The sequence below is a fragment of the Notolepis coatsorum genome, assembly GCF_963971535.1.
Source record: "Notolepis coatsorum genome assembly, chromosome: 10".
Taxonomy (NCBI): Eukaryota; Metazoa; Chordata; class Actinopteri; order Aulopiformes; family Paralepididae; genus Notolepis; species Notolepis coatsorum.
The window spans coordinates 125,432,961-125,447,733 of NC_140174.1; the positions used below are offsets into that span (position 1 = coordinate 125,432,961).

General features: G+C 42.2%; 1 protein-coding gene across 1 annotated transcript in view; it reads left to right on the plus strand.

Moving 5' to 3' along the window:
* mapk1 (mitogen-activated protein kinase 1) overlaps positions 1-14,773 on the plus strand; it is a 90,398-nt gene that overhangs the window by 71,738 nt on the left and 3,887 nt on the right. Inside the window, exons 6-7 of the mRNA XM_084323496.1 lie at positions 9,471-9,602; positions 11,035-11,144. Of these exons, the coding sequence (XP_084179622.1) occupies positions 9,471-9,602; positions 11,035-11,144 (242 nt within the window). The remainder of the gene's footprint in view (positions 1-9,470; positions 9,603-11,034; positions 11,145-14,773) is intronic.

Here is a 14,773-nt window from a genome sequence, read left to right on the forward strand (position 1 = left end):
CTCGCAACGACTTATTTGCAAAGAGTATGGCGCTGCAGAGCAGCTCATTTAGCTGTTATTGGCTCTTTTCTGGGAACCGCACAGCAGCGCCCCCCACCCAACATTGGCTGAAAATGGCTGAATTGGAGTACTGCTGGAATACTGCATTGTGCTGTTGTTGCTCTGGCTCTGCAGCTTCACAAAAGTTCGCACACCCAGCAGTAAGCTCTCGCTGACAACGTCGTTGTCATTATTAGAAGCAATGAGGAAACAAATGTAATGATCGTTTCGTTCATCGCATAGGCTATTTAATTTTAGCCTATTTTAATACAATTCAAATAATCAAATTGTGCTTAGACTCAGGGAATTATTTTCACCGGACATTAAGACCGGAGAGATTACATATGTCGGACTTCAACAGATTTTGCCGGTCAAATACCGGTAATTACCGGCTAACGGAAACGCTGATATACACACACACTACTGTGAGAAAATAATAATCACACACACAAAGGGATAATGGCTTATAGCAGACTTAATGATTTTAGAATATTTCAGATAATGAAATTAAATGTTTATATCATCAACTATCCAGTTAGTATTTATACTGTCTGTAACGTTTGGCTACTTTAAATCATTGAATGTAGAGAGAGCTGTACTGTATTGTACCCATTCTGCAATCTGTTAATAAAGTTTTCAATCAATCAGAGCGAGAGAGAGAGAGAGAGAGAGAGGGGGCGAGAACGAATGAGAGAGCCAGCCCCCCCCCCCCCCCCCCCCGGGTTTTGTTCTAGGTTCGCGTTTGATCGTCTAAGCTGCCGTAGGTGATGACGTCACACTCTAATGTAAACAGGAAGCGTTTAACAGACGGAGATGGAAAGTGGGTGATATACAGTAACAGAAACGAATAACCAATAAATATGAAGTTATGTTTAAACTTCTGTTGTCAAGCGTTGTCAATATAACCCACCCCCTTTCCTCCCGAATGGAACTAGTGTTGTGGAGTCCGCTTTGACTGGTGTCCAGGGTTAGCAGCAGCTAACGCTAGTTAGCTTAGCATAATCCTAATGGTACCGTCGATAGCAGCTAACGTTAGCCCATTGCTCGTGTCAATCAAATTGCATGTTATTAAAGGTCCGCGCTGGTCTGTCTAATGAAATTACAACCGCAACATTATGCCCTGGTTGTAGGCTAATGTTTTATCCAATTTGTATGGATTAATTTAGGAGTGAAATGCGAATGAAGGGTTGCAATCACTACTCGCAAGCTTGCCCCCAGATAATATTTTCCACTCGCACTGGCCAGATTAGGGGGCAATTTGCGACGAGATGCTCGCAGTGTACAGCCCTGCTCTGGCCCTTCTTGTATAGTGCTTCTGCATGTTTTGACCCGTTCAGTTTGTTGTCAATGTGCACACCGAGGTATTTGTACACCTCAACCATGTCCACATCAACTCCCCTGATGGAAACTGGGGTCACAGGTGCACTCCTCCTCCTCCCCAGCTCCACAACCAGTTCCTTGGTCTTCGCCACATTTAGCTGCAGGTGGTTTTTATCGCTATATCGTTTTATAGTGACAAAGTCCACTGCCAGTTCCCGGTATTCCCTCTCGTCACCGTCCTTTATACATCCCACTATCGCAGAGTCATCAGAAAACTTCTGAAGGTGGCAGGACTCTGACCGATAGTGGAAGTCGTTGGTGTAGACAGTGAAGAGGAAGGGAGAGAGGACTGTCCCCTGCGGGGCCCCGGTGTTGCTGACCAGTCTGTCTGACACACAGCTCCGTAGGCGCACGTACTGTGGTCTGCCTGTCAGATAGTCCACAACCCAGGACACCAGGGTCTTCAAGCCGCGGGGGGCAGACAGGCTGCACCAGAGATGAGGGGGCGTGGGCAGTTGGGGGGGATGGAGGGGGGGGGGGGGGGGTTGCTCGAGTTGAAGGGCTGAGAGGTGTGGGGGTGGGCAGGGCAACTGGAGTGTCGGGGGGGGCAGGCAGACTGGCCGGGGCCACTGTGTCAAACCTGTTGTAAAACAGGTTTAGCTCATTAGCCCGGTCCACATCTCCATCCACTCCCCTTCCCCCTGCCGGTTTAATGCCGGTTATGGTCTGCATTCCAGACCACACTTGTTTGATGTTATTGTTCTCCAGCTGCCCTTCCAATTTCCTCCTGTATTTGTCTTTGCCCTCTCTGAGTTTAATTCTCAGACGCCCCTGAACTCGTTTGACCTCCTCCCTGTTGCCTGCGTTGAAAGCCCTCTTCTTCTCGTTCAGAAGGGCTTTGATGTCCTTCGTGACCCATGGCTTGTTATTTGGGTAGCAGGTAACAGTCCTAGATGGAACATTGGAGTCCACACAAAAGTTGATGTAGTCTGTGATGCACTCTGTGAGCCCATCAATGTCCTCTCCGTGGGGCTCACACAGTGCCTGCCAGTCTGTGACCTCAAAGCAGCCCTGTAGTGCCTCTTGAGCCTCCTCCGACCACCTTCTTACAGTTATTTTGGTCGCAGGCTGTCTTCTGACCAGAGGCACATAACAGGGGTTGAGGTGAACCAGGTTGTGGTCCGACCGGCCCAGCTGTGGTAGTGGTGAGGAGCTGTATGCCTCCTTGATGTTGGCATAAAGCAGGTCCAGGGTCCTGTTCTCCCTGGTGTGGCAGCTGACATATTGTTTGAAGTTTGGTAGTTATTTGTCCAGTTTTACATTGTTAAAGTCCCCTGAGATGAGGATTAAAGCCTTCAAGTTTCAAGTTTCAAGTTTCTTTAATAGTTGTCATACAGAAGTACAGAATACTTTTGTACAAAATGCTTCTTACTGTTGCGCTCCAGAGACTGTGCATGACAAGATAAGTATGAAATAAAAACATAGTAAAAATTAGAAGAAAAAAAGAGGTCACAGTGTTCAGTTTAGACATATGTACAATGTTCGTAGACGTAGTTACCATACAATATACAATACTGTGCAGTGTACTAATATACAATACTATATAGTGCAAGGCATAAATGGACGAGGTGCAGTTTAGGTACAATTCACAGTAGGTGTACGAGTTGTAGTGCAAATCCTTTATCAATAAATATAAAGTGTAAGTGTGTTTGTGTGATCTAAAGTGTGGAGAGTGGGTGCTGCAGTGTGTTGTTTGTTTGAGTGAGTGTGTGTGTGCGTGTGGGTGTGTGTGCTGTGTGCATTTGATGGTTGTTGCATAGTGATTATTGTTCGTTTAGCGATTTTTGTTCGTTTAGCAGCCTGATGGCCTGGGGATAGAAGCTCCTTCTGAGTCTTTCTGTGCTCGCCATAAGACTCCGGTATCGCTTGCCTGACGGCAGCAGTTCAAAGAGGCAGTTGTTCGGGTGGCTCGAGTCCTTAATAATTCTCTTAGCCTTCCCCTTCGGGTGTTTCGTCTGGAGACGTGCAATTGCGCCGCGGATGACGTCACACGGGGCCGTCGGGTTTGCCGAGGGGGGGATGTAAACGGCCATCATGATAACATGGGGGATTTCTCTTGGCAAATAGTATGGTCTGAGTCCTACAGCTAACATCTCTATATCCGGGTCACAGTGTCGCTCTTTGATCGTAATATGGCTGGGGTTACACCATCTCTTATTAATAAATAAGGCAAGCCCCCCTCCTTTACGCTTGCCGCTCGCGCGGTTGCGATCAGAGCGCACAATCTGAAACCCGTCTATAGAGACATTGCTATCGGGAATATCTGTGTGCAACCATGTCTCAGAAAAACACATAATGCTACATTCACGGTATTCCTTTTGACTGCCGGTAAGCACGGCCAGCTCATCAATCTTATTTGCCAGAGACCTCATGTTGCCCATGACGACGGAGGGGAGATATGGTTTAAATCTCCTTCTCTCTCTCCTTGCTTCAGCCCTCTTCTGTCTCGCACGTCGCCCTCTTCCTCGACATCCCCGAAAGCCACCGTTTGTCCTTAGTATCTCCTCCGGGAATATGTTTGATAACTCCGGGTTGGTTAGCTGGTTGCAGCGCGCCGGCTGGTTGCATAGCGACAGCAGCTGATCTCTCGTGTAAACAAAGGACGCTCCGGTCAGCTGTTGTCCGCTCGAGAGTTGAAAGAGTAGTTCCCCCATCAGCCAGATGGACAAAAACTCTTCTAAAACTATTCTAAACTGCATGTCTAGAAGGACACGACTTAAATAAATAAGGACTAGTGTCCAGGTAAAAAGAATATGTACAATAAATAACTTACGTAGAACTTGACAAAAAAGTACAAAACTGGTAGAGCGATCTGCAGCAGCGGCCGTCTCAGGCGACGCATGCGCACTTTTTACTAGATCTACCTCTCTAATCTATTACTAGATCTACCTCTAATCTATTACTAGATCTACCTCTAATCTATTACTAGATCTACCTATCTAATCTATTACTAGATCTACCTATAATCTATTACTAGATCTACCTCTAATCTATTACTAGATCTACCTCTAATCTATTACTAGATCTACCTATCTAATCTATTACTAGATCTACCTCTAATCTATTACTAGATCTACCTCTAATCTATTACTAGATCTACCTATCTAATCTATTACTAGACCTACCTCTCATCTATTACTAGACCTACCTCTCATCTATTACTAGACCTACCTCTCTAATCTATTACTAGACCTACCTCTCATCTATTACTAGACCTACCTCTAACCTATTACTAGACCTACCTCTAATCTATTACTAGACCTACCTCTCTAATCTATTACTAGACCTACCTCTCATCTATTACTAGACCTACCTCTAACCTATTACTAGACCTACCTCTCTAATCTATTACTAGACCTACCTCTCATCTATTACTAGACCTACCTCTCTAATCTATTACTAGACCTACCTCTCTAATCTATTACTAGACCTACCTCTCTAACCTATTACTAGACCTACCTCTCTAATCTATTACTAGACCTACCTCTCTAATCTATTACTAGACCTACCTCTCATCTATTACTAGACCTACCTCTCATCTATTACTAGACCTACCTCTCTAATCTATTACTAGACCTACCTCTAATCTATTACTAGACCTACCTCTCTAATCTATTACTAGACCTACCTCTCTAATCTATTACTAGACCTACCTCTCTAATCTATTACTAGACCTACCCCTCTAATCTATTACTAGACCTACCTCTCTAATCTATTACTAGACCTACCTCTCTAATCTATTACTAGACCTACCTCTCTAATCTATTACTAGACCTACCCCTCTAATCTATTACTAGACCTACCTCTCTAATCTATTACTAGACCTACCTCTCTAATCTATTACTAGACCTACCTCTCTAATCTATTACTAGACCTACCTCTCATCTATTACTAGACCTACCTCTAATCTATTACTAGATCTACCTCTCATCTATTACTAGATCTACCTCTCTTTATATATATATATATCTTTTATTGGTGAAACAGGTGGTACAGAGAAGCAAAGGTTGATTATCAATATATAACGTATCACCATGTTTCTTTTTTTGCTTTTATGGGACATGACGAGACACGGACAGGACTGAAATTGAACAGGGACGACAAAAAACAATAAACAAAAACTACCCCTCTAATCTATTACTAGACCTACCTCTCTAATCTATTACTAGACCTACCTCTAATCTATTACTAGACCTACCCCTCTAATCTATTACTAGACCTACCTATCAATCTATTACTAGACCTACCTATCAATCTATTACTAGATCTACCTCTAATCTATTACTAGACCTACCTATCAATCTATTACTAGACCTACCTCTCTAATCTATTACTAGACCTACCCCTCTAATCTATTACTAGATCTACCTCTAATCTATTACTAGACCTACCTATCAATCTATTACTAGATCTACCTCTAATCTATTACTAGACCTACCTCTAATCTATTACTAGACCTACCCCTCTAATCTATTACTAGACCTACCTATCAATCTATTACTAGACCTACCTATCAATCTATTACTAGATCTACCTCTAATCTATTACTAGACCTACCTATCAATCTATTACTAGACCTACCTCTCTAATCTATTACTAGACCTACCCCTCTAATCTATTACTAGATCTACCTCTAATCTATTACTAGACCTACCTATCAATCTATTACTAGATCTACCTCTAATCTATTACTAGACCTACCCCTCTAATCTATTACTAGGCCTACCTCTAATCTATTACTAGATCTACCTCTAATCTATTACTAGACCTACCTCTAATCTATTACTAGACCTACCTATCAATCTATTACTAGACCTACCTATCAATCTATTACTAGACCTACCTATCAATCTATTACTAGATCTACCTCTAATCTATTACTAGACCTACCTATCAATCTATTACTAGACCTACCTCTCTAATCTATTACTAGACCTACCCCTCTAATCTATTACTAGACCTACCTATCAATCTATTACTAGACCTACCTATCAATCTATTACTAGATCTACCTCTAATCTATTACTAGACCTACCTATCAATCTATTACTAGATCTACCTCTAATCTATTACTAGACCTACCTCTCAATCTATTACTAGATCTACCTATCAATCTATTACTAGACCTACCTATCAATCTATTACTAGACCTACCTATCAATCTATTACTAGACCTACCTATCAATCTATTACTAGATCTACCTCTAATCTATTACTAGACCTACCTATCAATCTATTACTAGATCTACCTCTAATCTATTACTAGACCTACCTCTAATCTATTACTAGACCTACCTATCAATCTATTACTAGACCTACCTCTCATCTATTACTAGACCTACCTCTCTAATATATTACTAGACCTACCTCTCTAATCTATTACTAGACCTACCTCTCTAATCTATTACTAGACCTACCTCTCTAATCTATTACTAGACCTACCTCTCTAATCTATTACTAGACCTACCTCTCTAATCTATTACTAGACCTACCTCTAATCTATTACTAGATCTACTCCTAATCTATTACTAGACCTACCTCTCTAATCTATTACTAGACCTACCTCTCTAATCTATTACTAGACCTACCTCTAATCTATTACTAGACCTACCTCTCTAATGTATTACCATGACTGGATTCAAACTATTGTAGCCCTCTGTCTAGAAACAAACTCAAATAAATGAAAGAAAAACTTAGTTTTAACAGAAACACTTTCAACAGATCCTGTGGCTTTACTATCAGTTCTCCCCTTGTTGAAGTGTCTACTATCAGTTCTCCCCTTGTTGAAGTGTATCTACTATCAGTTCTCCCCTTGTTGAAGTGTATCTACTATCAGTTCTCCCCTTGTTGAAGTGTGTAGTATCAGTTCTCCCCTTGTTGAAGTGTCTACTATCAGTTCTCCCCTTGTTGAAGTGTATCTACTATCAGTTCTCCCCTTGTTGAAGTGTATCTACTATCAGTTCTCCCCTTGTTGAAGTGTGTACTATCAGTTCTCCCCTTGTTGAAGTGTCTACTATCAGTTCTCCCCTTGTTGAAGTGTATCTACTATCAGTTCTCCCCTTGTTGAAGTGTATCTACTATCAGTTCTCCCCTTGTTGAAGTGTCTAGTATCAGTTCTCCCCTTGTTGAAGTGTATCTACTATCAGTTCTCCCCTTGTTGAAGTGTGTACTATCAGTTCTCCCCTTGTTGAAGTGTATCTACTATCAGTTCTCCCCTTGTTGAAGTGTCTAGTATCAGTTCTCCCCTTGTTGAAGTGTGTACTATCAGTTCTCCCCTTGTTGAAGTGTGTACTATCAGTTCTCCCCTTGTTGAAGTGTGTAGTATCAGTTCTCCCCTTGTTGAAGTGTCTACTATCAGTTCTCCCCTTGTTGAAGTGTGTACTATCAGTTCTCCCCTTGTTGAAGTGTGTACTATCAGTTCTCCCCTTGTTGACGTGTCTAGTATCAGTTCTCCCCTTGTTGAAGTGTCTAGTATCAGTTCTCCCCTTGTTGAAGTGTCTAGTATCAGTTCTCCCCTTGTTGAAGTATCTACTATCAGTTCTCCCCTTGTTGAAGTGTATCTACTATCAGTTCTCCCCTTGTTGAAGTGTATCTACTATCAGTTCTCCCCTTGTTGAAGTGTCTAGTATCAGTTCTCCCCTTGTTGAAGTGTCTAGTATCAGTTCTCCCCTTGTTGAAGTGTCTAGTATCAGTTCTCCCCTTGTTGAAGTGTATCTACTATCAGTTCTCCCCTTGTTGAAGTGTGTACTATCAGTTCTCCCCTTGTTGACGTGTCTAGTATCAGTTCTCCCCTTGTTGAAGTGTATGTACTATCAGTTCTCCCCTTGTTGAAGTGTCTAGTATCAGTTCTCCCCTTGTTGAAGTGTCTAGTATCAGTTCTCCCCTTGTTGAAGTGTCTAGTATCAGTTCTCCCCTTGTTGAAGTGTCTAGTATCAGTTCTCCCCTTGTTGAAGTGTCTAGTATCAGTTCTCCCCTTGTTGAAGTGTGTACTATCAGTTCTCCCCTTGTTGAAGTGTGTACTATCAGTTCTCCCCTTGTTGAAGTGTGTACTATCAGTTCTCCCCTTGTTGAAGTGTGTACTATCAGTTCTCCCCTTGTTGAAGTGTGTACTATCAGTTCTCCCCTTGTTGAAGTGTATGTACTATCAGTTCTCCCCTTGTTGAAGTGTCTAGTATCAGTTATCCCCTTGTTGAAGTGTCTAGTATCAGTTCTCCCCTTGTTGACGTGTCTAGTATCAGTTCTATCAGTTCTCCCCTTGTTGAAGTGTGTACTATCAGTTCTCCCCTTGTTGAAGTGTATGTACTATCAGTTCTCCCCTTGTTGAAGTGTATGTACTATCAGTTCTCCCCTTGTTGAAGTGTCTAGTATCAGTTCTCCCCTTGTTGAAGTGTCTAGTATCAGTTCTCCCCTTGTTGAAGTGTGTCTAGTATCAGTTCTTCCCTTGTTGAAGTGTATCTACTATCAGTTCTCCCCTTGTTGAAGTGTGTACTATCAGTTCTCCCCTTGTTGAAGTGTATCTACTATCAGTTCTCCCCTTGTTGAAGTGTGTACTATCAGTTCTCCCCTTGTTGAAGTGTGTACTATCAGTTCTCCCCTTGTTGAAGTGTATCTACTATCAGTTCTCCCCTTGTTGAAGTGTATCTACTATCAGTTCTCCCCTTGTTGAAGTGTATCTACTATCAGTTCTCCCCTTGTTGAAGTGTCTACTATCAGTTCTCCCCTTGTTGAAGTGTATCTACTATCAGTTCTCCCCTTGTTGAAGTGTATCTACTATCAGTTCTCCCCTTGTTGAAGTGTATCTACTATCAGTTCTCCCCTTGTTGAAGTGTCTACTATCAGTTCTCCCCTTGTTGAAGTGTGTACTATCAGTTCTCCCCTTGTTGAAGTGTGTCTACTATCAGTTCCCCCCTTGTTGAAGTGTGTACTATCAGTTCTCCCCTTGTTGAGGTGTGTCTACTATCAGTTCTACTATCAGTTCTACTATCAGTTCTCCCCTTGTTGAAGTGAAGTCCTCTACGTTTCATGGGTCATGTTTCTTCTCTCCTCCCCAGGTATCCTGGGCTCTCCTACCCAGGAAGATCTGAACTGCATCATTAACATAAAGGCCAGGAATTACCTTCTGTCTCTGCCGTCACGCTGTAAAGTCCCATGGAACCGGCTCTTTCCCAATGCGGATCCCAAAGGTCAGAACCCGAACCAGAATCCGCCTCATACTGGCTGCATTAGAACCAGCCTCATACTGGCTGCATCATTGACTCGCATATTATGAGTTGAAACTTGGGGAGTTGCCATATTCCATAATTGGATTCGGCCTCATTTCTGTAAAGTTGGTCCTACGTGATCAGAAATTATCCAGATGTAGGAGCACAGCTGGCAGCTTCATATTGCGGAGCCGTACTTGGCTGAGGACATTTTCAGAAGCTGTGCCAATGGGGTTGGCGTCTCCATCAACTGGATTGGCTCCGAGTTCAGATGGCATTTCAACTCCACATGAATCAAATCAAATGTATTGTAGAGCCCGAGATCACATGGAATTGCCCCCATGGGCTGTACAAGTCGAGAAGAAACGTCACAATAGATCCAGAACAAAAACGTGGTGGTGTCAAGAGTACAGACATGTAAAGGTTTATTTTGGTACTGGGACAATAATCTGAATGTCCACACAGAGCAGACAGCAATATTCTGAAGTACGTTATTATTGTTAGTGATGAAAATGTGCATGGGAATCCCTTGAGGCATTGTCATTGGTTTGAATAAGTGCCGTCTTCATTATTGGATTCAAATGTAATAATGGTAAAACATCTTCATCTTCACCCAATGATAGTAAGCATACTTTAACTTTGTTATAACACACACACACAGATGATGTGTTTGCAGAAACTTTATTGTTTCTTTAGTGGCCTTGAGCTTGTGTATGAAAACATAATTGTGAACATATCCTAATTTAATCATGAGACTAAAGAAATGCAGGAATAACTTGTATTATTATTATTATTATTGCCTTTATTTTTACTCACAAAAATAGTCAAGGGCAGGACCTAATTTAAATGTTGATTAAAAGACACAAAATAAAAAGTAAAAGAATACAGAGATATATTAGATAAACAAATACAGATATAGTAGATAAAAAAATACAGATATATTAGATAAACAAATAGATATAGTAGATAAACAAATAGATATAGTAGATAAACAAATAGAGATATAGTAGATAAACAAACAGAGATATAGTAGATAAACAAAGAGATATAGTAGATAAACAAATGGATATAGTAGATACACAAATACAGAGATATTAGATACACAAATAGAGATAGTAGTAGATAAATAAATACAGAGATATATTAGATACAAAGAGATATAGTAGATAAACAAAGAGATGTCATCACGTCTCTCAGACAAAGAAGACCACCCAACCTCTTCACACAGGATGCAATGATGAGTCAAACAATTCAGTTATTCACTCAAGTTAGCCCCCCTGCCCCTAGTAGCGGCTCCCAGGCAGTGCACTTTGTGTAAGACCGAGATAAGATATTCCTTTATTGATGCCTTTATATATCTAGGTATGACACTGTCCTTGTTAATCCTCGCTGTTCCACCATTTCAACGCTTTAGCACTGGACCTGTTGGACAAGATGCTGACCTTCAACCCCCACAAGAGGATCGAGGTGGAGGAGGCCCTGGCTCACCCCTACCTGGAGCAATACTATGACCCCACAGACGAGGTGAGCCAAGGACAACCCAGGTCACCCTCATTTACAGTGTCGACGTTGAGACATACAGATTATTCAACATGTTAATAATTAACATTGATATAATCAAATAATCAGTTTACATGGTAAACACAAGACATAATAAAATATAAAGACATAGATAAAGTGCAGAATAATGGGGGAAAAAGACTAAACAATTGCAAACCGTTGCAGGCAGATCACAGAAACGCCATTTCTAAATCTCCCAGAGGATACAGGTTCATTAATCTACAGCGTGAGCTGAAGGTCATTCCAAGCACCAGGGACTTTATAACAAAAGGCTGACTTTACAAGTTTGGTCAACCTCTAGTGTAAGCCATGTGGAGAACCTCTAGTGTAAGAGAACCTCTATTGTAAGAGCACCTCTAGTGTAAGAGAACCTTGTGTAAGAGAACCTCTAGTGTAAGAGAACCTCTAGTGTAAGAGAACCTCTTGTAAGAACCTCCAGTGTAAGAGAACCTCTAAGAACCTCATGTAAGAGAACCTCTGAGAACCTCTTGTGTAAGAGAACCTCTTGTAAGAACCTCCAGTGTAAGAGAACCTCGTGTAAGAGAACCTCTCGTGTAAGAGAACCTCTAGTGTAAGAGAACCTCTTGTAAGAACCTCCAGTGTAAGAGAACCTCTAAGAACCTCATGTAAGAGAACCTCTGAGAACCTCTAGTGTAAGAGAACCTCTAGTGTAAGAGAACCTCTTGTAAGAACCTCCAGTGTAAGAGAACCTCGTGTAAGAGAACCTCTAGTGTAAGAGAACCTCTAGTGTAAGAGAACCTCTAGTGTAAGAGAACCTCTTGTAAGAACCTCCAGTGTAAGAGAACCTCGTGTAAGAGAACCTCTCGTGTAAGAGAACCTCTAGTGTAAGAGAACCTCTTGTAAGAACCTCCAGTGTAAGAGAACCTCGTGTAAGAGAACCTCTGAGATCCTCTAGTGTAAGAGAACCTTTAGTGTAAGAACCTCGTGTAAGAGAACCTCTAGTGTAAGAGAACCTCTCGTGTAAGAGAACCTCTCGTGTAAGAGAACCTCTCGTGTAAGAGAACCTCTAGTGTAAGAGAACCTCTAGTGTAAGAGAACCTCTAGTGTAAGAACCTCTAGTGTAAGAGAACCTCTAGTGTAAGAGAACCTCTAGTGTAAGAGAACCTCTCGTGTAAGAGAACCTCTCGTGTAAGAGAACCTCTAGTGTAAGAGAACCTCTCGTGTAAGCCATGTGGAGAACCTCTAGTGTAAGAGAACCTCTTGTAAGAACCTCCAGTGTAAGAGAACCTCTAAGAACCTCTCATGTAAGAGAACCTCTGAGAACCTCTTGTGTAAGAGAACCTCTGAGATCCTCTAGTGTAAGAGAACCTCTCGTGTAAGAGAACCTCTAGTGTAAGACATTTACATTTAGTCATTTAGCTGACGCTTTTATCCAAAGCGACTTACAAGTTCTGTGCGACAAGACAGCAAGAAGGGTATAACTATCAGCTGAGTAACAATGTTCATCAAAGTGTTGCGTGTTACAGTGTAGGTTAGTTTATTAGGACAAGTGCATGACAGTAAGGTTAGTCGGGGTTAGATCTTTTTTTTTCTTTTTTTTTTATCATTTCAGATAATGATTGAAGAAGTGCGTCTTTAGTCGACGGCGAAAGATTGGACGGGATTCGGCTGTCCTAACTGGGATGGGTAGTTCATTCCACCATTGTGGGGCAAGGACTGAGAATAGGCGGCTTCTTTTTGATGACCCTCCCGGAGCTTGGATAGGAGTAGGTCTGAGGCGGCCAGAAGATGCAGAGCGTAGGGGTCTTGAGGGTGTGTAGTTAGAGACCATTGACCGGAGGTAGGCGGGAGCGGTTCCCTTTGCCGCACGGTATGCTAGGTCGAGGGCCTTGAAGCGGATACGTGCAGCAATGGGGAGCCAGTGCAGGTCCCTAAGAAGTGGGGTGACATGGGCCGACTTCGGTAGGTTTGAGATCAGGCGGGCCGCTGCGTTTTGAATGAGTTGAAGAGGCTTGGTGGCAGTGGCCGGGAGGCCAGCTAGCAGTGCGTTGCAGTAGTCGAGGCGGGAGATGACTGTTGATTGGACGAGGAGTTGGGTGGCTTCTTTTGTCAGGAAGGGGCGTATCCTTCTCTCGTGTAAGAGAACCTCTCGTGTAAGAGAACCTCTAGTGTAAGAACCTCTAGTGTAAGAGAACCTCTAGTGTAAGCCATGTGGAGAACCTCTAGTGTAAGAGAACCTCTAGTGTAAGAGAACCTCTAGTGTAAGAGAACCTCTCGTGTAAGAGAACCTCTCGTGTAAGAGAACCTCTCGTGTAAGAGAACATCTAGTGTAAGAGAACCTCTAGTGTAAGAGAACCTCTAGTGTAAGAGAACCTCTTGTGTAAGAGAACCTCTAGTGTAAGAGAACCCCTCGTAAGAACCTCTCGTGTAAGAGAACCTCTAGTGTAAGAACCTCTAGTGTAAGAGAACCTCTAGTGTAAGAGAACCTCTTGTGTAAGAGAACCTCTAGTGTAAGAGAACCCCTCGTAAGAGAACCTCTAGTGTAAGAGAACCTCTAGTGTAAGAGAACCTCTAGTGTAAGTATTGAAGATATAATGTTTGTTTGCAAGGTTTGCTGGAGCCACTTCATCCAGAACGGCACACCCCGGTCAGAGAGCGGACGCAGACACAGAGCACAGTCCTTTCGTATTTTATTAAGGATTCTGTTGTTGAGTGATATCTCAAGAGTGCTTCCATCCAGGTCGTAGGGCTGGATGGAGCAATCAAAGATTGAGTGAGTGGTGTTCTGCAACAGATAAGCAGAACACACAATAATTAACAGAGGTACATACTTATTAATCATAACCTGAACACACACAGCAAAAGATGCTATCTAGCATATTAGCATTGGCCGCATGGACCAAACATAATGCACACAACTGAAAAGATGCTATCTAGCATATTAGCATCGGCCGCATGGACCAAACATAACAAGTAATCGGCAGAATGCACACAACTGAAAATATGCTATCTAGCATATTAGCATTGGCCGCATGGACCAAACATAATGCACACAACTGAAAAGATGCTATCTAGCATATTAGCATTGGCCGCATGGACCAAACATAATGCACACAACTGAAAAGATGCTATCTAGCATATTAGCATCGGCCGCATGGACCAAACATAACAAGTAAATGGCAGAATGCAATGGCATCCAGAACACACAACTGAAGAGATGCTATAGCATTATTGGCATTAGCATAGCTCAATTAGCAGCATGAATTAACACAACGTAGCAAACCAAATCATAGTCACACATGCATGTCACAGCATCTCAACACATAAGGCAGGCTACATATGACATGTATCTATCATTACCATAGGCACTATATTTGTAGGCTATTGGTGACTTACTTAGTTCATGAACGCACTCTCTCACTGGGAAAGCAGACAGCAATGGAACACATTAAACCCATTAGGACCCCTGGGCTGTCCAGAGAGATGCCAGACTATAAATAATAGGACCCCTGGGCCATCAAAGAAGTGCCTGACTGGAAATAACAATACACAGCATAACAAATAATGGGGAATTTACAACAGTAAGAGAACCTCTTGTGTAAGAGAACCTCTAGTGTAAGAGAACCTCTAGT